Source organism: Lepidothrix coronata, unplaced genomic scaffold (genome assembly GCF_001604755.1).
Source record: "Lepidothrix coronata isolate B3197 unplaced genomic scaffold, Lepidothrix_coronata-1.0 Scaffold373, whole genome shotgun sequence".
In the NCBI taxonomy this organism is placed as follows: domain Eukaryota; kingdom Metazoa; phylum Chordata; class Aves; order Passeriformes; family Pipridae; genus Lepidothrix; species Lepidothrix coronata.
In genome coordinates this window covers 9858-34302 of record NW_016690553.1, presented here as the reverse complement: position 1 = coordinate 34302, position 24445 = coordinate 9858, and the positions used below count along the sequence as shown (strand labels likewise).

Sequence of the window (24445 nt, the reverse complement as noted above, 5' to 3'; positions counted from 1 at the left end):
GAAGTCCCAGTTAGTGCCACCATCTTCAGAATCAATTTTCTTCTCTTTTCTTTGAACAAAATCTTTGTACCTTTGCAATTCTTTGTAGATGAGATGAAGAGAGCCAAGCAGCCGATATGTTTGTCCAGGGTAGAACCAAATCCCCAAGATAACTTTTTTCTTATTTGAGTGGTCACACTGTGCTGATAATGTGAGAATGGAGTAGTCTGTTTCCTGTGTACTGAAATTTTAGGAAAAATTCCAGCTTCTCTAGAAATTGAAGTCTTGTGCAGAAATCAGGGTGCAGCAAGGCAATGTTCTGCCTGAAGTTCCATGGATCTGAGGAGCTGCTGGATGATGTTTGGGATGAGAAAGGTTCTTTGTCAGAAGCACACTCCATAATCCATTTTGAGAAAGATGCCTGGTTCCTTTGCTCATGAAAACAATGAGAGCATGCCATGCCCAGAGGTGTCATGATGTAATTTTCCAGGAATTGCTTAGTCTCTATTCCTAAGTTTAAGAAAGCTTTTGCAAACCAGTCACTGTCCTCAGTCCAAAGCATTTTGGTTTTGTCCTTTTTGGCAGCAGAAGCCTGTACTTGGCCCATTACACTGGAGGTAACAGCTGGGTTGAAAGAGGGATGTTTATCCACACACACAGCCAGCAGACACCAAAATCAGAATCCAAATGTTTTCTGGTCAGTGCCTGATGTCCAGAATACAGTTCCACTGTGAGAGAGGTGGTGCTTTTCCTCCAGGAGAAAAAACAAGAAAAAAACAAACAAAAAACCAAAACAAAACACACAAAAGACCAAAGCGGAACACTGTTCTAGGGTTTGAAATGACTGAAAACAGCTAAAACCAACCAGGTCCTCCCCTTGGCAAACACCAACCACAGGAGAGCGTCAAGAGGCCTGCCAGTGTCCTCAGCTGTTTGGACCTGAGCATGAGCCACCTTTACCAAGGAGAGGAGGTCTTTCTTCAACACTAAACGGAGCCTGTCAGTTCTGCAGGAGTTCCCTTCACATCCTCCTCTGCCATTCCCTCGAGTCCATCTCCTCCACGAGGCTGGGGCACCTGTCGGATGGTGCGGGGGGGGCCTTCCCAGCAGACCTTCCCCTCCTTTGCAGGCAAACTGGTGAGTGTCCCAGTGCCAGACCTTCACAGCGCCGTCTCGCCCACGCAGACTTTGTAGGGGGATTTCAATTTCCTGCATCTAAAATGGACACCATCCTGTGATTTTTATCAGACAAAAGCACAGCACACTCAACAGAACCAAAGTCCAATCACCTAACTCATTCAGGCAGCCCAGGTGAGCCCCGCATTTCAGACAATCCCACTGTTGACCCACTGGCAGAAGGGAAAGCAGAGGTAGAGTGTTAGTTCCCTTAAGATCACACCGCAGATGAGCAACAGGCAAGAACACACTTCCAGAGCCCTCCAGTTCAGATTTTTGCAATCAATTAATTCAATTAATTGATCAATTCATTCAGATTTATGCAATCAGAAGGTCCCAGATCTCCCGTACCTCTTTCTTACGTAGCAGTAGATGATGGCAAGTATTCCACTGGTCAGTATTCCTACACCAATTCCCACAGCTATGTAGCGCTCGTAAGAATCATGTGCATATGAATTCAGTGTTAAATGTTCACACCTTTCTCCATTATAACCTGCAAGGCACCTACAAAATAAATACACGCCATGCAAAAGTTACTCAGAACTTGTTATGCTTTCTATTTCAGACACGTGTTAGTTTTCATCAGTTTTAAACAAACCAGAAGTCCAAATGAGGATGGGCTGAACCCGGTGCTCAGTCAGAAGCTCTTCCCTCCACCAAGACTACTAATTGCCCCAGTTTATCTATTTTAAAGCTAGCTCAAGTACTGCAGTCACAGCAGCAATGCAGTCTCAACATCCCCTCATGGTGCAGGGTGTCGACTAAGAACACTGTGCTCTGATGACCCTTACCTGCTGCAATGTCTCCCAAGGCCAAAGCTGCCCAGTAAGGATCCTACAGAATTTTAAGGACACCATGGTCCCTATTGGTTTGCAGGCACTTGTGGAATAAGGGAGTTGCAGCTGACATTTTGGAAGATCCTGTCCCCTTCCTCTTGCCAACTGTGAAAATTTACTTATTCCTCTACTACTTACCAGCTGTGATTTGAAATGGCACCATGGCAGTGACCTCCAAAGCTGTGAATTCCCCCCCTCCCTTCTTTAGTCCATTTACACTAGCACAGCACTACAGTCTCTTTAGCAGTCCCGAGCCACCACAGCACTCGGGTCTGTGCCGTATTTTAAGCTTGCAAGTACCTGACTGGCACTGAAAAGCTGCATTAGTACCATGCAGATAGAAACAATGGCAGTGCTAGTTTTGGAGAATAGTGAAAAGCAGCATTCTTTACTTGCATATGGGTTTCCTCAGCTCGCTGTGGAAAGCACAGAGCCCGTTGATACAATAGCTGTGGTGTTCCTCAAGGCAGGTCTGCATGAGCTTCAAGAGCTTTGGCTGCTCTGTGTAATCCACTGTGAAACAGAATAAAGTCATGTTAATTTTAGCACCAAAGAAATCACTTGAATATACTTTCACAACTGAAGCAGAACAGCCATTGTGTGCAGCAAACACTTAATACATCGATTTTACTGTGCTCTGTCTCGAGAGCAGATTCAATCAGCACGAAACAGAACAAGCTGCTGAGACGTTCCAGCACGGCTTTGAGACAGCACAAACTGTAAATCAGTTGCTTGCTCTTGACAAATGTGTACAAAAATGATAATGGGAGATTCATCCAGGGTAACATCCGCATTATCCAACCTGCAATCCAAATAGGAAAATCATCCCAGGAATAGCAGGAGTTTAGGACACATGAAGAGCACTGCATTATTCTCTGTATTCTTCCCAGTTTGAATTCAAATTAATACTTAATTCATTTTTTCTTTTCCTGCTCACAAGACAAACTACTGCACTTCTAGCACTCCTGCCTGCCAGCTCTGCAGCCATGAGGGAGGATGAATGGTGGGGCTGCTCCCTCCTTCCTCCACGTTCTAATGTTAGCAGAGTGTCCAATGACACTAGTAAGCCCCCAAGACTGCCTGGATGATCTTCCTGTGCAAAAAGCTCGGTCCATGGCTACCTAGCTTCTGAACTCATACAAAATTCCAGGTCAGCAGGCACACTTCCTGCACAGAAAATGCTACCTTTTTCTCAGCCATGGTGGCTCAAATGGGAATAAAGAAGCCACGGGAGCAGGGGTGCGGCAGGTGGAGGGAAAGCTCCAAAGCTTCACCGTCACTGCAAGCATCTGTTCCAACTGGTCCCTCTACTCAGTTACAGGAATCACTGGTGGGGTGGGGTGTCCCAGCAATGCCTTACTATTTCAGGGGACTGCTTTACTGGTGGCTGAAGGTGATTTCCTAACCAAGTGCATGTCAACACCAGCTTTCAGTTATGACCACAAGAAAAATAACATCATGCAGGAAGGTGACAAGGTCTGCTCGGAGTGACACAACAATGGTACAGCAAGCAGAACCCTTCCTTTCTGACTAAGTGCTGAATCAAGGTCTGGAGATACTACATAGAACCACTGCCATGGACAGAAGCCTCAAGCAATCCTATGGGCAATTCACGATCCCACTACACATCTTTCAGGAGTAACACCACTGCCCCCCTAAATTCCACATCATATTCCAGTTCGAGACATTTAATGGCAGAAATCTCCCCTGTGTGCTCTACTAAGCTGATCTTTTCTTCCTCCTTCTGCAGCTTTATCACAGAGATGACAGGCGATGGCAGACAGCTGCTCTAGCTGAGGCAATTCACAACTTCGGCTGTGAATGATGTGGTTTGGACACCCAAAAGGCATGATGCTATCACTGATACTCAGATCAAACACAACTACTTTGAGAACAGTGCCCTCTCAAACCTGACAGAGTCATCAGACTTCCAGCTTAGCAAGAGGACTCAAGGAGAACAAGTAACAATTCAAATCTGATTGAAAAACGCCATGTTGGTTTACTACACTTCCTCAGGAAAAGCTACAGAGGTGGAAGAAACACATGTTGTTTTAAAACTAACTTCTAAGGGCTGAGAAAAGGGCATCTTACCCATTTTTGTAAGGGGAAAAAAGAATCACAAGTTTCTCTTCACACTGTGGACCCCAGAAACACAATGAAAGGGAACAAGTTGGTCTGGCCCTAGAATTCAGGTCTGACTCTTCTCTGGCTGGCTCCCAGAATGTTGCTGACAACCTCCAGGGACAGGCTCAGGGCACAGTCAGCACAGGACAGGCCTTGAAGGGACACACTTCAGGAAGAAGTTAAGAGAGGACAGATGTCAGGAAGAAAAGACAGATCTTGTGACAAGAGATGGGTGACACTACTGTGCACGGGAGGACTGTACATTGCTCTCTGATGGGGAAAGCACAAAGGAAAACAAGGCATGTGGTCAACACAGCTGCAGAGTTGGGCTTGCCAAGGAGATGCAGGATGCAGGGGATCTGCAAAATCCCATTTTCAGTTAGGCCTAATGTACCTGCAGACCAAAGCTCTGCAGGGAAGAGTTTCAGAAAATAGGCAGTGGCACATTCACGTTTTCCCCAGGACTCACCTCAAACACTTGGGCACCAACTGTTTTGAATCTCCATTTAAGCACAAAGTGCAGTAGGAAATCACTAAAAATAACCCATCAAATTAAGCCTTTAACCTGCAGTTCCTGCCACCCAAAGTACTACTCTTCTGCTAGGCCCTGAGATGATGCCTATTGCACAGGTTTAATATTTCACTTCTATCTCTGCCATAAAGAAAAAAACAAACAAACAAACAAACAAAAGAAACATGTGGAAGGTACAAATCCACACTGCAGAGGCATGAAATCCCCAGCCACCTCCCACTTCCACCGCCCGGGTTCCCACATCCTGAATCCCTCCTCACTCACACCAGCACTGCCGAGAGGTGGCAGCCTCCTACTACCAACGCCTGCAGGAAACCTTGCTTTGTGCATGCCCGTGATCCTCTTCCCTGAGTGCTGCTGTTATTAGAATCCCAGGTCAGCCTGGAACAGCAGCCTGCCTAGAAAGCAGGAGACAAACCAACACATTCCTCCGTCGCTGTCAGGAGGAAGAGCTAGGTCCGTTGTGGGTTTGCAAGATCAGATATTAAGTCTACACACAAAAACTGCCTGTGCTAATTATTTTGGCACTGCAAAAGTACAACTGACCTCTGAAAGAATGAGTCTTGAAAACAAAAAAGAACGCTTTTCTAACCCACCCCAGAGCATTATGCTAATTCCTATCATACTGTCCACCTACATACTAAACAAGCTGTGGAATAAACACGTCCATGTGCCCTTTCATGTCACGTGAGGAGAGCGAAACATGCAGTGTAAGCACTTGACAGCTGCCTGCAACTGAGTCATTCAAACAGATACAGCTGGCAAGAGCTGACATGAAATCCAGGCTACAGGCACTTGGAAGCCTGGGCTTGCCAAAACTGACAGACTGGCACCAAAGAGTCAGCCAGTAAGCCCGGGACAGCTCAGCCCTCAAATATGGTGCACCGGAGAGGAACGGGAGAGTCCAAAAGGGGAGGGAGGGAGGGAAGGGGTCAGCCACAGGTTCAGAGCCTCCTTTACAGGCTGCACCGAAAAACCAGCTGACAGCAACGAAGGGATCCCATTTTTCCCCCAGTGAAACCAAGCCCTTCCCTACTCCTGGCTGTCCGTTTTGCTGTGAAGGCTCTGTTTCAGCCCCAACCGTGTCAGAAGTTCTGTATTCCTGCCGTGCCATTCCTCCCACCTCCTCTCCATGACGCTTCCTCCCACAGCTGATCACTGAGCCTAACATTCCTTATCCCCAGTGCTGGTGACAAGTAAAGCCTACGTAACATAAATAAGGAAAAAGGACATGATCTTGTAAATAGGAGGCAAAGGGATTGAGCAGAAATTAGTGATTTTCCACAAACTGCACCTCAGTCTCCAGAGGACTTGAATCCCATAAGAAACTGTCAGTTCCTCCAGTGGATACTGAACCAGGAATTCATTTTTTTTAGAATCCACTATTATGAACCCTGGTTGTAAATCTTACTATAAATTTACACTGCACAGGAATAGGAGCTACCAGGAAACTTCAGAGAGATTCAGCCAGTTTTTCTGGTGGCATTTCTTTTCGAGCTTCCTTCTGGAAATGCTGTTTTCTAGCTTTTCAGTGGCTTTGCAAAAGGCCCACCGGAATATACTTTTAACTCTCCACATAAACGTGTGCTTGAATGGTTTTGAATTTGTTTCTACCTCTGAGTGGAACACTCTCTAAGGGAAATGCTGGTATCCTGTTGACTACCACGGCCCCAGCTGTCATAAAGATTCACAGGACAACTACAGACATGGCTGTGACCCTGTAAATAAGTCTCCTCTCTGTTAAAACATGACTCATCACTGCTGCTTTCTAGAAACAACACAAACAAGACACTTAATGAGCCACAACATATTTCCACTTCATTATCCTCCTGTTTGCTGTATGCAGCTCTGCAAGAACCGTGTCACACACAGACACACTAAACCAGACCACAGTGCTTGAGCTGCTAAACCAAAGTACTGCGGTCAAAAATCAACATCTTCTTGACTTCACGTGCATATGTGTGTGCATACATATTTTATGTACATATATATGAAACCCACATATACAGTATGTGTATGGCTGAATGTATATGTAACACTGTACCACTAGGACAGATCAGAAACAAAAACAAAGCAGCCTGACTTGTTCTAAGAAAAATAAAAATCTTATGGATCTGCTAGAAAAGCTTGGAAGACATCCTGAGAGGACTTAGAATTAACAGCAGATGGTTTGTGTGCATATTTATGTGCTTTCTGGAGTGCAAAGACATTAATAAGTATCACAGTTAGAACCCTTTCCTCCTTTACTGACCTGCCAAAACCTCCGACCCAGATCGCAGAGCTCTCCCAAAGCAATGACATCACCAGCACCTCAAGTAACATCAAGAATGCAGCTGGCAGGATAAACAGTGCTCTGCTCTCACATGTTGGCAGGCAAAGAGCTTGAGTTCACATTTCAGTCAGAAAAAAGAAAGGAACAAGGGAGAGAGCCAGCACTCTGAGGAGGGCTGTGGAAGCCACGACAGCCAAAAGCAAAACTGCAACAAAGAAAGAAACCACTGAGTAACAGTTATGAGAGGTATCGCTTGAAGTTGTGCTTATTCATTCTCACTTCTGCACACCAAGGTGCACACTGAAGACAGATGGAAACCAGGCACCAGGTAAAAGTAACAGAAATTGCCATTAGAAACACAGGTCATCTACCCTAATTAGCCCAGTCTTCTTCAAATTATAGCTGACTTGGGTTAAATGATCCTTCAGCTGGTCATCACTGAGCCTATCCCAGCTGGGTGGCAGCTCTGAGTACGGAGAGGTTTCGAAGGCTCCATGAAGAAAGCAGCTCATCTCACAAATAAAACACACAAATCCAACAGTGTCCAAGTGACAGGAGCACCACAGCAGCTAACGCCATAGATTTTGGTGGAGTTTTTTGTTTGGGTTTTTTTTTCTAATTGACAGATTAGCAAACAGAACAAAAAAGCAATACCTTCAGCGTTGTTTTTTGTCCAATTATTCCATAAGTCTGTGCTGAGGGATGAAGCAGTAATAGCTGACTCTTCACTCAGTGCCCCCATTGCTGTGTAATGCAAATAGATGCTTACTGGAACAGAAAAGCTCAGTATATCTATTCAAGGTTCATTTCACCTAGAAAGCACTTCATACAACATGCACTTCATACAACCCCCACACAAGGCAGCAATATAATAACAATTCACTTAAAACATTTTTGCCTCAAACTTCCTTTTGCCACGGCATAATTATGACTGTGAGAAAACAAACATATGGTATTGCAAATTTCCCAAATACAAATCCATCCTGTTCTCCACTCTATTATCTTACACAATTTACGACACAGGTGTGTGTAACATACTACAACCTTACATCTCTTCACCAGTCTAAGCAGATTCTTTTCAAAGAATTCTAAATTATACCCTACCAGTTAAAATTTCATCTGGGTTTCAAACTGAAAAGTGGTTCTGCTTGGCAATGTCTCTGCACACTTCCCACCCCACTGCTTATTTCAGAAGAGGCCAACTACTGTTCAACAAAGCCCTGGATCTTATGACATGGAAAAAGTTTCCTCCAAACCTACCTTTCAGCAAAATATAGATTAGCATTCCAAATGCCATGGCAGGCAGCTGCTTTAACACCTTCTCAGCTCTTCCTTCCAGGTGGCTCGCTTGCTGTGCTTATCTGTGCTCCCGTGTTTTCTCTTGCACTTATACGCCAGGAAGCGTCATCTCTTGTTCTCACCAATCAAGAAAAGGTGCATCTGGCAACAACCTCACCCCCCCGGGCAACCACACATTTATTTAGGAAACTGCTATTATCTAGCAATGGGATCAGGTTTTCTTTTGAAACCCTGGTTTCCTATTACCTGTGGGCATAATTGTGCAGGCAAAGGTACAGTTTTAGAGCGAGACCCGGAATCTGACAGAGCAGAGGAACAAAAACCAGCAAAACAGAGGTGAGCAAAATGAAAAATTACACGTTGTGAAAAGGTGGTGTTTCCCTCCCTTCGCAATGCAGGTGTTGTGTTACTTCCAGGAGGATATTCAGCCTCAAGATACTACTCTGGAGGTCAGGGTCCAGGGATCAGCCCCTGCTCTGCTAGTGTTCCTCCCCTGGTCCTCCCTGTCCCTCAGTCCCCACCATCCAGAAGAGGAACTGTTCAAACAGCTAGTGCTGAGATTAGGAAGTGATCAGACACAAAGATAATGGATGATATTCTCCATCAGTGACTGCCAGCAAGAGGCCTTTGATCCCAGGCTCTGCAAGCCTGAGGGGTGTGCTAATCCCTTTCCATTCAGCCTGGCCATGCACAACCCTAGGAAGCAAGGCAGCCCACTGGTCCCCACGAGGCCTGGATTGCTGGCTGGAGCTGCGGGGCAGAAGTCCAGAGCTGGCAAAGCACAGGCGCTGAGGAAACACAGACTGAAAGAGCAGGTAAGCTGTTGCCTCCTGTATCAGGAGATTCCCTTCACTACTGCCAGAAAAGCCCATCTCTGCCTCTCCATCAAGTGACTGTGCATAATGAGAACAGTTGCACTTTTTACACCATGTGCTTGCAGGTCTCTAGCACATACCTGTCAAACACATTTCTTATACTAAACCACTCTCCACAGCCCCAAACACTGTCTAACTTCCTTGGACGCAGGCAGCTGGGAATGACTAGGACTGGTCTCTGAAGGATACTGGAGCAGATTATTGGAAAAGCCCAGTTCAATAATATACATGGACATCAACAACCTGACTCTGACCAAAGAGGAGCTAAACCCTTCACTCCAGCAACTTCCTTTCTCAACTGTGAGCTCCAAGCAACAACAACATTTCACAATTTTTGTATTTTAAAACCAAAAAGCTTCTAATAGATGCCCTAATAACTGGTCAGCTCCAGTTCTCCCTCTCCACTGCACTCTCCCCAGTGATCTGCAGGATTACATCTAACCACTTCACATGTTAAGGGAAAAACACAAGCTAGTTATGCACATTTTAATTATGCGTTTTCCTGCTCATGGACTGCATTCCAGGAGGCTATTCCCTTCCTTTGCTATCCTGAATTGCTGCATGCCTGCACGCTGATCAAGTGCCCTGCACACTTCCCAGACAGGGGTGTTTATGCCTACCTGGATAACCTCTGCTATCAGTCCCAAGCAGGGATAAGGCTCATGAGCCTTGCTTTCAACACACAGCTGCACAATGGGAGTTTAATCCGGCCTGAATCCGAGAGGAGGCTTTGTCATGAGGCAACACACTGGGTGTGGTAGGCCTGGGACCAGGCTGCAGCGGGCAAGGCTGTCCAACACACGGTGTTCATACTTGGACTGGGCTTGACCAGGTCAGGCACACCAGCATGCTTTTTGGGGTGGTTCATGGGCCCTTCCCTCTGGATGCTCCTTCTGGATGTTCTCCCAGTGGAGAGTACTCTCACAGGTGGCAGCTCTGAGGACAGCACACTGTGGAGCAAAGCCAGGGTCTCGCTAGCTGAGAAAAGGGAAACAGCTTACGATGCACAATCTGTTTGTAGGGCATGACAGAAGCAGGCTCGCTCAAGGGACAGGAGCACAGCGCCAAAAATGGTTACTCTGCCAAAACATGCAGAGACAATCAGGGTTAAATCAACAAAAGCAAACACGAATCTAGAAGAGTAATGCAAACAGCCAGACACAGCAACGACTGAGCATGCAAGGCCTTCATTCACTGCGCTCCAAACACACACACAAACAAAGGAAAAACACAACCACCCCCAAAACTCCATCAACATTTTTCACCAAGACTAAGGAAACAGTGAACAAGTTTTATTCCGTCTTTCAGTCATGGGTTGATCAGTCCAAGCATAGTCTCCATAGGCGCCTTGACTCTCCTAACATTTATATCACCACTTAAATTTAAATAGACAAGTGTCTGCACTATTGCCATTGTATATTTAGTAATAATTCTGTCAAACTTTTGCAAACACTGCATTAAGGCAAACTCTCAGAAAGCCCATCACAAGAACAGTCAGCATGGAAGGGATGCTCCACCTTGGCTCTTTTATTACAGTAAGTGCATTTTTCTGTTTAATGCAATAGTATTTAGCCACAATTTTTTCTTTCCTCTCTCAAGTTATCTATAGACCACCAGCAAACATCTAAGGCTCTTGATGAAAATAAATCAAAGTTATCCCAACTGAGACAAAAACATGAAGATAAAAAGTCCCAACTGGCTCCCACTGCCTTCAGTGGGAATGCCAACAGTGCACACGCTCAGCTGAACAGGCATCTCAGCATTTACTCCACTCGAACTTGTACACTGCATGAGACTATGCTAGATCCATCCAGCAACTAAAGTTTTGGGAATAGAAACATACTGATCTTATCCCATGTAGTCCTCTTTAAGCAGCAAAACATTGTGGCCATTGAAGCCAAGCCTTACAACATGGAATAAAAAAAAAAAAAAGCCTTGTCATGCAGTTCCAGAAAGTAAGAGAATATAATTAAATGGCTTTAAATTCCAACACAAATATTCTGTCATGGATGAAGTTTTGGTTTGCTCTTCCTCTTCACCCACTGCCCCACTATCCTGTACATACGCCACAACATCAACTACATTTCATCTAATTAAAGTCAAATCCAGCCCAGTCAACTGTTCAGTTTGGGAGGTTTTTTTGTGAGATGAGGAGATTACACACCAAAACATTTTGTCCAGATATGAAAATAAAATAATTCAGGCCTCCATTCTACCTACCTTATTCATGCTTACCTCTTGCAGATGTTTAAAATCAGAATTTCACCAGCATTCAAGTTTACTTGGCTATTTTAAAACATTTACTGAACATTTGCATTCATGTCAACGTTACTGCCTGGCAGCTGACACAAACACTGCAGTCTCTCACTCCTTTTGCAACTGAGATTTCTGCTGCTAGCTCTAAGTGTTTAAAACAAAAAAATATTTCAAGACTTCAAACTACATCCAGAGTGTTTTGTGACCTCAGAACTCGAATCATATATTTAAAAGGTATCTCGCATGTTGAAACTCAGTTTTCATACTATTTGATCAAACCTGAGGGTCCCAAGTGCTTACAAGCCCTTGGTAACTGCACCGGTGCGAGTGTACAGCTGTAATTCATGCTCCATTCTTCATTCTCAAACACATACAACATAACTGTGTAGGCTGCATTCTCAAACTCATTTTTGCTTACAATATGCTAGGAGGAGGTAACACAAAGTATTTCAACATTTTGTAAACCATCAGGTTTAGCATACTTGACATGAAAAAATAAATACAATGCAGAAATAAATATATTTGTAGTAAAAAATAGACATTTTGTGTATCAATAAATAGAACAACCCAGATTCTTCTTCCAAGGTAGACCATTTCCTCTAGTAAATGAGCTTTTTAGCAACTAGGAGTGTGTTCTTCAGAAGCATTGCAACAGTCATAGGTCCTACCCCTCCCGGCACCGGAGTGATAAAGCCAGCCTTCTTCTTCACTTCTAAGAGAAAACAGAAAGAGGTATTGGCTAAGAATGTTTCCAGAATGGTTTTCCCCCTTCCACTGCCCACAAATGCCCAGCTGGTGAGGAGCACAAAGGAGTGTGAGTGGGCAGGTACTGCAGAGCACAGGACAGGCCCAGGCAGAAGTGTTACTGCAGCGACAGAACGCAGGACCGGGGCTGCAAGGGACTGCTAAGCTGAGTATTAGTACTCCTGGGGCAGGCTTTCACCACCTGTCCCACCTGAGCTACCTGCAGCAGGCTGCCCTTTCCCCACAGCAGTGACACACACTCAACACAGACATCCTGGGATCACAGAAGGGAACTTCAAATTGCAGAGGGAGAAAGTACAGCTTTGAACAGAAAGGAAAGAGTTACAGCTGAATTAGCTCCAACCATGAACCACACCAGACTACCCAAATTTAGTGCACACCTTGAATGCTTGTGTTGAGGCAAATATGTACCAATTAATTTTTGTAAGCACTCAAGTTAACCTATTTGTATGAGGAATTAATGTAATGCAGCAATAAATCCTGACTTGATATTTTTCTATACTGTGCAAAATGCCATTGACTGGAGTTGCAAGCTGCTTGCAAAGCAATTTTGTGCAACTTCCTGGGAACTAATCACATAAAAAACTGTAAGGAGCAGTTATTTACTACTGATGGTCAGTCCAAAGAGCCTTGTACTAACCTGGTTACTACTGAGGGTTTTTTTTCAGGTGCCACTGTGAGAGGTGTTTTGTTTTTTAGTTTGGGGGTTTTTTTGGCTTGCTTAGTAATAATTTTTTGTGGGTAACACACCCCACTTTCAAAAGCATTGTTTTTCCAAAAGGCACACACACGAGACAACTGAGCAAGCAGAACTGACACGAGCACATTCAATTCCACTGAAGTCACTACAGAGCAGACTGTGGGTCTGGCCATAAGAGATCGAGGGATGGAAAACTTGGCACCTAGGTTTGGAACAAACAAGATAAGCTGCTCCTGCTGCGAGGGTATTCATCTTGAATCTATGTGGTGCTTAACTGCCGGGAATAAAAAGGTCTCAAAAAAAACATATCAGAAGAGAATTTGAGAAACTGGATATTGGGATTTTTTTTTTTTTGAAAGAACATTTATTAGATTTGAAAGAGGGAGTTAAAAGAAATTAATCAAATGCTGTCTGAACTCCCCATGGCAGGGACATAATGAGAGCATTCACAGAAGTTAACGGCGAATATCTCACTGAACTGAAGAACAGAAGAAGATTAAGCCTCATTGAGGAGAGATGGTAATTACAACTGGGAGGGTTTTAATTACTCAGTTGACTGGTACCACCAGCTATACTGTTAAAATATATGAAAAGGAAAACAATTTGCAATGAGGTTTTTTTAACATGTAAAATATAACAAATTAAGACTTCATATGGCAGTTCCTCTTAATATCCTCAAACACAAATAATTTGTCTTTTTAATAGTCATCATGTTTTGAACTATCCACCATTGAGATTGGTGCTTATGGTTAATACACTTACTACGAATTCTCGGATTGATATCCTAATTATTGAAATGTACCCTCATCTGAAGGAAACACAGACATTAACAGTGACAATATTGTAGGCACTTCAAAATGAAATACATTTGTTTCCACGGCAATGTCACATACCTCTTTTTGTGCTGTTACTCAGACTTCTCCTGTCTTACCTACGAGGAGGGACAATCCACAACTAGATGGTGCCTTTCCTGAAGAAAGCCTTCTAAGGAGTATCAGGTACAACATGTATTGCCTGTGGTGTTAGTAACCCTAGTCAGCAGGAAAAACACAGTGCGCTGTTTTCCCAGGTTGCTGGGGAATTCCTCTACCCATACTCTGTCATTATGGAAATCCCTGTGAGTCGGTGTGGCAGAAGCCATACTTTGTGTCAGTTAGCATAAAACCGCCCAGACGGTTTATTCACAAAAGCTGATCCACATTTTCAAATTCACAGCAGGTGTCTGTGCTGGGGAAACTACTGTCTGATAAGTTGTCATGGGTAAGAGTAAATACCAAAGCGGCCAAATACCGTGGCCCTCAAAACTGTGAACAGATTTTCCTTTCCTGGTCAAGTGCAGCAGGCCAAAGCACAGTTCCCAGACAGCACTTGAGTGTGACTGATCTCATGTAGGCAGGTGAGGTGTTGTGCTGTCAGTTCCTTCAGATCTTGTTTCTGCTTCACAGGAATAGTATAACTTTGTCCCCAGCCTTACTTCTGCTTTCTCCTGATGTGTGCTGGTCTCCCAAGCCCTCCAACCTGGAAAATGCTGGTATGCAAATTAGGTGCCTATGGAGGAGGAGCTGCTATTTTGCAGCTTCTAGAGAACCTTGAAATCTTCCTTTGATTCTTCAGAACAAATGAAATGTAGATTGTTTCCTTGAAAAACAGGATCCACAGCTTTGGAAACAGCTCTTCATTCCTAGGTTCCTTTAAAGCAAAGGACATCAGACACCTAATAGGGTTAATCACACAAACCAAGAGCAAGTCTCAACCTGAAGGCAGTTCTGGGTCTTGTGCATCTGCATTAAGTGATGCAGAGTAATTCCTGCCTAAGCACTGTTTCCACACAGCTTTACAAGTCCCTGTAAAGCTACACCAGATCACTGCATCCCTGCAGCACCACCTAAGCTTGAAATCACGTGCTCAGCACTCACAGCAGGTATCCCATGTTCAGCTCCACACGCTCTGGGATTCGGCTCACTACACTGTGGAATACCAACAAGCAAGCAGCTACCCCATTTCTCAGAGTTCCTTCTTTTGCATATTGGCCCTGTTTCTCTTACTGCAGCTGTTTTAACTGCAGTATAAAGGAAAACAAAGGAATTATGGCCCAGTACTATAATTCTAACAGTGCATTATTTCCTTCTCAGGTACCTCTAAAAGCCAAGCAACAGAGGCATCCTGAGCAGAGAAACCCAGCATGAAATTACGCACCACGGCTTCTCCGCATTCAGCTAATTAGCACAGACAGGTGGATGGGATGTCGTGGTAGCCTTGGGATAATAAGTGGTGGCAGCGAAAATGCAAGATATCACAGATTACTTAGTGAGGCCCCTGCACGACATCCTCTTGTCCGGAGCAGAACCTCACCCGGGCCACCCAGCAGCTTACTGCCACCACCCAGCCACCAGCCAGCCTGGCTGCCACTGCCTAAGGCCAACCTTCTGCTGGATTCCTTGCACTCATGGAGCACAACAGCAGGCAATGCTTTTCCTGATGTTTGCAGGGCAGCAGTACGGTGGCACAATTACACAGACCGGAGTTTTACTACTTGCAAAATGAATGCCAGATCTTCAAAATCACCTGAGAAATGAACTAACTAAAGCTATAGTAAAAGCAGCTGGAACATCCATGTTCTATTTTCATGACCACTGTCTGGAAAAGCTGCACACAGAGCTAATTTGGAAAGGATTCAATAAGTGAGGAGCAGCCCACAGGCAGGCAGGTATCACAGTGAACGCGGAGCGGCAGCAGACACCTGTCAGAAGCAGCTGCTGTCACAGAGCCCGGGTTTCCGGCACACTGCAGCTGAGGTACAGCTGTAGGACCACCATTTCCATTCATAAACTGCATTTGAAGGTTATCACGGGTTGATCTCATTCAAAGGACATTCATAATATACGCCCATCACCTTGCACCACGGCGATCACTTATTGAGGCATCTCTTCTGCTGTTCAGCACAGGGAACGCCTCCCTGCTCCTGGTGGCACTCGTTTTCCAGAATCTCTTGCACACTGGCACATCCGACTGAACAGTTCTCATGTACAGGGCCAGGAGCTGGACTCGATGATCCTCATGGGTCCCTTCAAACTCGGCAGCTTCTATGATTCTGTGTACAAACCCCTCCACTGATATTGCAACTACGTCACCTACAAAGGTCTTACACAAAAGATTTCTTTTTTACATAAGCACCTAATACTCGACAGCCAGCATTGCCATCTGTTTGTCCAAAATATGGAAGAAATTGTAAAGAGGTACAGGCAACTTGGTTTCAAGGGCATTTCCAGTTCCAGTTTCAAAGGTGAGTTACTACACTGGCGTGTTACTACCCTGCTCTACCAGTCCCTCCTGGAAATTTTTGGTGTTCCACCCAAAAAAGCCGTTCCAGCTAAATGTTCTGGGTAAGCTGTTCCTTTATTTCATGTTCCTGGTCCTTGTAGCCCTCCTCCTGCCTTGGCAGTATAGCTGTGGCAACAAAAGCCCTATAAAACAGGGCCAAGTACACCCACATGTGCACTCTCCTCTTCATAGAAACAGGTCTCCCTTTCTGCGACTGCAACATGCTGCCCTAGACCACAGGTTCTGGCAAATTCTTAACATGAACAGAGGTCCCCTCAATGTGCTGGTTATAGATGGAGAGCTGCAGAAGCAGTTTAAAACCTCCCTGCAGCATCAGGCTGGGTACTCCAGTGCTTCGCAGCTGACCTCCACACGCACAGTGTTCTCCAGTCTTGTTCTTTCAGATATCTTGGAACTGCCCAGTAAACTATGCCAGACAAAAACCCCATCGTTTTTTATGTGAAAATAAAATTATTATTATGTGGGGTATCAAAATAAAGAGACATGGGGATGTGGGAAATCACAAATATTGTTTAAAGACACTTAATAATTGTTGCAAATAAGTGTTGCTCAAAGAGTGCCTCTGGGCATTTTTTACATTGAATTTAATAATGAAAAACATAAAAAAAAAATTGAAATGGTATCCTTTTGTTGTTAAAGATATAACACCTTCACTGTCTAACCTACCTCAGAGTTTAGAAGATGGCATCTAAGTATTGCTTGGATATGACAGTTGAATCAAAACAGCTTCCAGCCATCTAATAACTGAATTTCCACTACAGGAGCTTTTCAGCCAGGAGATCTGGTGAAGGAAGCCATTGCTATCTATGTCTATACATGAAATTTGACCTTTGATTGCCCAGTCAAACCTTTGCTCTTCTCACAGCCACATTTTTCTACTTAATATGAGTGAAGAGACAATAGATATTGGTGGGCTACAGGATGGTTAACAGGTGCCCTATGTCATGGCAGCCATTTATGTAGCTGGCCTCAACCTGCAAAAACCATTTTCACTTGGACTTAAATATAAATTCAGTCAAGTGATCAAATGGAGGAAGAGGAAAAAATGATTCGCTACGTGAACACACTGGCTTGTTCCATCTCCTGACTGTCAAATCAAATACTTGCCAAGGGTGGTTTACTTGTTAGTATTCAGAACTGTACACACTGGGATGTTTTTTGTTGTTGTTAGAGATTTAGTGAAACTTTCACCGATACCAATGAACCAACAACAATTTCCCTTTGGCAATGCACAGTGAAATGCTACTTGCAACTGTAGTGGCATAATCCAATCCTCCCTCTTTTTTGGATCTTCCCTCCCCCCAGGTAAAATCCTGAGAACAACCCACAGCAGACATGACGAGACAGATACAGCGCATTGCTGAAACTCTGAATCACAGCCCGCCACTGAATCTACACCTATATTGCAGGCACAAGGTCTTGTGATTGAAGAGAAACAAACATGAAGGATGTAGTTTCACGTTTCTCAAAGTTACAGCTTTTTTACTCCAATACCTGCTCAGGCAAAAAAATTGTGAAAAATCTCTGTACTTTCGTTCAGTTCTGAAAACAGAAAATTGAACCTTTGATTTGTGACAGCACAAGCAAGATAAGAAAGGAAACTTTTCAAGTTATCCTCCAAACGTGTGATTTTCCTTGAGCTCTGCTGCACACATCCACTTACACATTTCCAAACGCATGCCGAGACAGTGGCTCAGCTCCACTGGTGCAGGTGATCTCACACACTTTAACACGGGGGTATCGTGCACAAGGAGGAAAAGCAGCAGAACTCAGGGAGTGATGGAATCACAAACACACACAGCTGGCTACAAACATTCTGAATATAATTAAGCTTTGAGACATTAGGCCAGCCAACATGTTAATAACTGTGCAAAAAACCTGTGGGTGATTTTCATACTTATCAAAATAAGGAACTGTTGAGAACCATTAATAATGTGGGTAAATGCTGCCTAAGCTTCCCACACTCAACTCTGCCAGTAAGCTTTAATTTTCAACTCCAACAATCCTGCTATTCCAGTCTGGAACTCCTCCAGAGCAGAGACACTTCATCAAGTTACATTGTGAACTTGCTCTGCAACATGTTAAACATAAAAAAAGATCAATACAGAACAACAATTTTTATCTGCTACGCTTGCCTGGATCAGGATGTTCAGCAGTTTAAGATGAATTATCCTTAGTGTAAAGGATAATTCCAAAGCCAAAGTTAACATTTGCACAGACAAGCACAGAGGGAGAGCATATAAGGAAGCTTGAGCAGCTGTGGTATAATAATGATTGCTATGAACAGTGGGAGACCCTCTGCTTGAGAGAGAGCAGATTGATTTTGATTTATTATTATTATTATCTATTATTTAGCAATTGTTTGAATTGATTACTCTGGAAACACTTCACAGACACAAAAGATTAAAGAAACAGGGAGAGAAGCAACTTCTGCATCACACTGACAGAAGAGCTCATCTGTGTCTCTTAAAGGTTGCTGTTCCTGTAATTAAAAGCAACACTTTCTCAAATAAAATAGCCTTTTTCGAAAGGAGATAGATTGCGTTATTTAAGTAAATAAATGACAAAAAACTTCTGCAAATAATGTCTCATTTGAGACACTGCCTATTCCAAGAATTTACCTTAAAGGAATCCTCTGAACTTCAATATATACAGGTTTGTACAAAGTGTTTTACTGACCTTCAAAGTCCACATCCCCAACTAATTTGGTTTTTCCTGTAAGAGGATCATGGATATGGTTGATGCCTACATCAATCACAGCTGCACCTTCTTTGACCATATCAGTAGTAATCAGCTTTGGGACACCTGGAATCAGCAACAACATATTGGATTAACATGGCCACGTAGTCTTAGGTCATCAGTTTTGAATGATATGAAGGGGTGTGCATGCACAGGTATGCATGCACATAACAGAACACAATTCTTTCACTTCAATGTTGCTTGATAAGTCCCACACTGAAAACAATTGTTCCTCAACTGCACAGTTTCTAACTGCTACAACTACAGAAAAAGAGAAAAAGACTTACAAAAAACCCCTCATCAAAGCTGTGCCATGGGAGTGGTTTTGGTTCAGGAAACACACTGGACTAATAAGCCATTTTAACTGCTTTGGCAATCCCAGCACATGACTCTGACCTTCCAGAGGGGAGCTCCTACAACACACCATGGCCTGTGATTTACAGCAATTCAGGAGACCCCTCCACACTTGACCAGAGAGGCCCGGCTTCGGCATTGCTCACCTTCATCACCTTCCAGTGGGCAACAGCTCTGTAGTGTCTGGGGTAGGATCCACCTTCCTTCTTGAACCATTCCCTCACTTCTGTCTTCCCAGAGCAATGTTTATCCCAGTAATACAGTAGCTCCACAAAGGGAGTCTATACTCCCCTCTCCCCACCAAAGCACTTTTCTCTCAGGTGGAGCAAAGACAAAAAGGAAAAGAAACCAAATCCATCTGGTTGGAAACTGCACTTTTACTGGGGGCAAGCACTGGCATACGAGGTTTTGGCTTCCTGTGAAGTGCTGCAGCACAGCCAGACATTTGGATACAGGCAATACAAGAACCTTCCTTGCTCTCCATTTCTCACTCCCCCATAGGACACCAGCTTGAAACTCTGCTTCGCACATTGAGCAAGCCAAGACTTTAAATTCTTTCCCATCCCACTCGATAACATCTGGCTGCGTCTCCTTCATCCCGCTCTGATGCAATCCATGGCAAGCTGGCTGGTAGCTGGATAATGCCTCAGCCTCATGGGGGTAAATGATGTGTGTCTGATAGGGCTGGAAGCACATTAACGGAAGCTGCACAGTTACACCCTTTGTAAAATGGTTTGATAATAGGCCAAATACTTAATAGCAACAAATCAACTAACCCCCAAACCAAATGAGCAGATCTATTTACTTAAGCCTACTTTACATACCAAGTGGGAAGAGATAAGCGTTAGAGCAGCTATTCCTAAAATGCACTGACTGAAGAATGTGGGAAAACCTTCACCTGGTAATTTTTGTAGGAAATGATGAATCGCATTTTAAACAAAGGAGAAAAAGGCCCTACCTAATCCCAGCTTAGGTGCAAGGACGGTGAAACAGCCAATTTCTGATGCAGTCGACCAGACACTACCTGAATAAAGGGTCTGATTAACTTGCATTTCCTACACAAGAGGACTACAGATCATGTCCCAAGGGATGGCACAGGTAGTCCCAGAACAATTTCATCTGGCATTTGGCACACTTGTTCCTTTTCCTCTTTACCCTCTCCAAACCTAGCAGGCAGGTGAGTCTTCTCTCTCAGCAGACTGGAAAGCCAAGAGAGCAGGAGCAGCACGTTGACCAGTACGAGAGTCCTGCTGCCTCCATCACTGCCCTGCAAGTCCTGTGGTGGTTCTACGAGCACCACAGGTAAAGCTGCACTTATCCTTCTACTCCGGGGCTGGGCCAATGGCAAAAAGAACACACTCGGGGGGATGTCTGCATAGGCAGGGATAAAGGGACAAGATGGGAAAGGCTTTGGAGGGATACAAAGTGTCAGGTGTGCTTCACAGGAAATATGATGCTTTGGCAAGAAATGCAAAAGCTGTGTGGTCCTGAAAGAGATTTTAGGGAGGCGTAGGCTGGACAAGGGCAGCATTGTTGGAACTTATGATGCAAGGATTTGGGAGGGAACAAGAGGGAAGGAATAAACTGCATGGATAGTTACAATCCAAGTAAGCAGAAAAACAGGGGCCCCAAGTCTGGGGGAGAAGAAGAAGCACCTGATCTGAGCTATTACCACAGCCAGGGATGCAAGTGAACAGAAAGGCACTCAGAGGTGGAGTACCACACGAAACAGGCTCACTGCAACAAGTCCCCAACCAGGAGCCAGGATGCAGACAGCTCTTCAAAAGTACTCCATGGGAATGGGAGAAAGAGTGAGAATAGCAATCTTGGTCCTGCACACAGACACACACAAAAAGCTCTTTTCCGTTTCCACATCTTGCACAGCGGCCTGTACCAGCAGCTGCTCCAGCCTGGCAGGGCACAAGTCACCTGTTCTACAACACTCAAGCAGGTCACGCATTTCCAGGAGCGTGTGATCCCAATGGTACAACGTGCACAGTTCTCACGCAACCAAGGAAGCCTGGAGGGATTCCACCATTCTAAAGTAGAACCTTGCCCAGAGCACCCACTGGGGCAGGGCTGCACGCTGGTTGCACAACCAAGCCCTAGTGTTTTTTCATCATTCCCAGTATATCTCAAGTTGTGCAACGAGTGCTGTATCACACTCCTGTTACAAATGACACAAGGAAAATAATGGGAAGTGCCAACATGGCTGAATTGCTACTGGGTCATTTAACTCCAAGCAGAACTGATGACTAACCACGTTCGCTGTTAGAATCTGAAGTGACAATGGACTTGGGAGCAGGGAATTTGGATGAGAAGTTACTGGTTTATTTCCAGGTAGCACACACATTGTTATCTTTCATTCCCTGGGGAATTCTGGTCAGGCCCACAGTTGGATAAATAGATGTGGGACCAACAAGCTGTTTTTTGCTCCTGAGCTGCCATTGGAAAGAGATACAGAAGTTAAATCCTGAAGCCAAGGGCCTCTCACTTCAACAGGAAGTGACAAGCTTTAGACAGGTACCTCTCTGTCTCCACCTAGAAAACAAGGAAGCACGATTTGGGCCTCCAGGATGAGGAGGAGGGAGAAAGGGAGCAGAAAAGGGGAAAGACACAATCCTCCTGTACTGCTTCAAAATGGTACAAGAGGAGGATGATATCCTGAGCTGCAAGGGACACACAGTTTTACCAAGATTTTAGTAAGTTGCATTATTTGTTTGTTTTAAATCATGGGGGGTTTCCTATTTATAATACCTGTCAACAAAAAACAGAGGTCTCCTAGAAGCAGTTGTGCTTGTTTCTTTGGGATAGACGAGTCAAACTCCAAGTATTTCACTCTACATTGCTTTATGAGTAGAGACACTGATTTTTCAGACCCCTGCCTCCAGGCCATTACCATTCTCTTCCCCTCTACATGAGAATTGTAAAAGGAAAAAAACCCAGCCATAATAACGTAGGTTACCAAAACCTTCAGTTCATTTAGCAGGGTTGCCCTCAATATTAACAGCAGGGGAATGATACCACGGTGTTATGAATGCAGCCTCCAGCTGATTTAAAGAAACCCTCCTGTCAGAACTTAAATGACTCATGACTTTTGCACGACACAGAGAATGTTTTAATTTACGTAATTATACCCGTATAAACTATGCACTGACTGGTTCCCAATCCTGAGTTCACTCTGAAGTCTCCCTAAGGCAAAGGTGTCACATGTGACAAGAAACAGTTTATGAGTCTGCAAATGTGAAGGGCAAGAACAAAGAGCCACATGACTCGCCCTTCCTACTGCAGAAATCCTCCCTACTGCAACACCCTCGGCAAGCGCGAGCACACCTTGCTCCGTGGAACCTGGAGCAGCCACTGCCACAGACTCAGAGTCCTCCTTTTCGGTTGGAAATGCTGCAATTGGAGGATTAACAACAACGAGCATTACCTGCAGCTACTATTACTATGTCAGCGAGCTGCGTATGGATCTTGAGCTGCTCTTTTGGGGTGTATCTGTGAGTAATGGTCACTGTGGCATCACCTGAAATGGAATACATTAGCAGTTAATTGCCACATATGAAATGCTATAAAAAGTACAGCATTTACTTTCAGGTGCAAATTACTTACTTTGGTACATTAATAACAGAACAGATGATCATCGGATTTGTCTTGGGATGGAACATTTCAATGAGCATAGGCAGAACACTCACAACACTCGCGGTTCACATATACAAAGAAACGTTTGCTCTTAGAAATTCTCACAGGATGTATTAGTTTATACACTGTAGACTAAATTATTCCTTCTGCAGCTTTGTTAGGTTCAGTGGAATTACAGAAAGCAAACCCAGCATGGAATTCAGTGTCTGCTTTATCAAGCCCAATTTGTACAGGGTGCCACAAGACTCAGTTTTTTGTCAGAAACTAAAGCTTCAAACACAAAATCACCAGTACAAGTAGGAGAAGCACATATCCTTCGGGGCAAACTCAAAACACCTGGGGCATGCTCCTGCACACACCCACATTTCTAGGCAAGAGCTACAAATAAACCCCTGTGCTGTTTGATGGAGATCTCAAAGCCACGACACACAAAATGAACTGTCATGGGGAGAGGGTCTGAAGTCTCCTACCGCATCCAACATCAAGTGTGGTGATCCCTTAAGGATTGCCCAAGCAAGCAGCCAAGATAACAGCTCTCAAAAGAGATCCCCCCAACCCTCTTCCTGTCAACTATTTGTACTGCAGTGTTCACAGTGTTACATCCCTCCATCTCTGCCTTCCACTCACCACAGACTCCTAAGCCACATCATTAACCATTAAACTAAAACTTTTTGTCATCTCAGATATTACCATCACATCTCCTTCCTCTGGAATGTGTCTGACTGAACTAATCTGTGCCTCTCATTAACTCTCTTCCTCAAGCATTTCCTCTTCAACATCTCTGTGCTCTGAATTCTCTGCTCTTTCCCCTCATCTTTAATCCCTCCTCCTTAGTCTCCACAGTCTCCATCATCTCCTTAAAGGGAGGCAGATCAAGACATTTGCAGATAATGAGAACAGAAAAGTACAGGCTTGAAACAGGAGTCTTCTGATACCTGCTTTAAACAAAAGAAGTATGTCTTCCCCAAAATCACAATCATAACTCAGCACAGAGGGTGAGAAAAACAAAAGGATAAACCCCAAAGTTACAAAGTTACCTCTGAGTCAAAAAATCAGTGCTAATTTGCCACCAAGATTTTAGTGACAGATGTGTCTGTTGTCAGCTCCTGAAACCAAGTAATTGATCTCATTACCAAAAAGGAAATGAGAAAGAAGGGGGAGAAGCCCCTACCTTGAGAACAGCAGTCCAGAAGCTTACAGACACCTCAGAAAGGGGAGGGTTTCCATTTATTTGTGATCATGCCAAAATAAAAAATAAACTATTCTTACACTGTTACTTCTGCTGAAAGAAGAGGAGTATATTTAGCAATTAAGATTCCACATCATACTCCCAAGTCAATTCCCTAGGTTATAAAACAGAGATAGTCTCTTGACCTGCCTACACAGATCACGATTTGTTTTGGAAGGGTTCACACGGCTCTTCCATCTGATCAGATATTGCCACCTGCAGGATACGACTGTTCCTACATACAAAACGTCCCAAATGAAGACAGGCCCCACCTTTTCTGTTTTGTTCATGATCTGTTAAAAAAACAACCAAAACCTACAACAGAA

The 24445-nt window shown here is 44.2% G+C and overlaps 2 protein-coding genes across 2 annotated transcripts in view; both read right to left on the bottom strand.

Moving 5' to 3' along the window:
* Nucleotides 1-1077: 1077 nt before the first annotated feature.
* On the bottom strand, nt 1078-10237 carry EPGN (epithelial mitogen). The gene is made up of 5 exons (XM_017839091.1): nt 8180-10237; nt 7574-7663; nt 2384-2504; nt 1507-1659; nt 1078-1194 (listed from the first exon to the last, which is right to left on the bottom strand). Exons 1-5 carry the CDS (start codon nt 8214-8216, stop codon nt 1140-1142), a joined length of 456 nt encoding a protein of 151 aa, XP_017694580.1. The 5' UTR covers nt 8217-10237; the 3' UTR covers nt 1078-1139.
* A 127-nt stretch (nt 10238-10364) lies between these two features.
* The window catches only part of MTHFD2L (methylenetetrahydrofolate dehydrogenase (NADP+ dependent) 2-like), a gene marked incomplete at its 5' end in the record, with an annotated part of 16737 nt that continues 2656 nt past the window's right edge, over nt 10365-24445 (bottom strand). Inside the window, 3 exons of the mRNA XM_017839073.1 lie at nt 10365-12061; nt 18836-18961; nt 22683-22787. Coding sequence (XP_017694562.1) covers nt 11949-12061; nt 18836-18961; nt 22683-22787 — 344 coding nt within the window. The remainder of the gene's footprint in view (nt 12062-18835; nt 18962-22682; nt 22788-24445) is intronic.

Bases quoted from the DNA above. Each gene is read 5' to 3' on its own strand.
- EPGN (XM_017839091.1), bottom strand. From the start codon at position 8,216: ATGGCATTTGGAATGCTAATCTATATTTTGCTGAAAG. The intron at 2,505-7,573 runs GTATTGCTTTTT...TCTGTTTCACAG, and splicing joins GACAAAAAACAACGCTGAAG to TGGATTACACAGAGCAGCCA. The intron at 1,195-1,506 runs GTACGGGAGATC...TGTCCATTTTAG, and splicing joins TACTGCTACGTAAGAAAGAG to ATGCAGGAAATTGAAATCCC.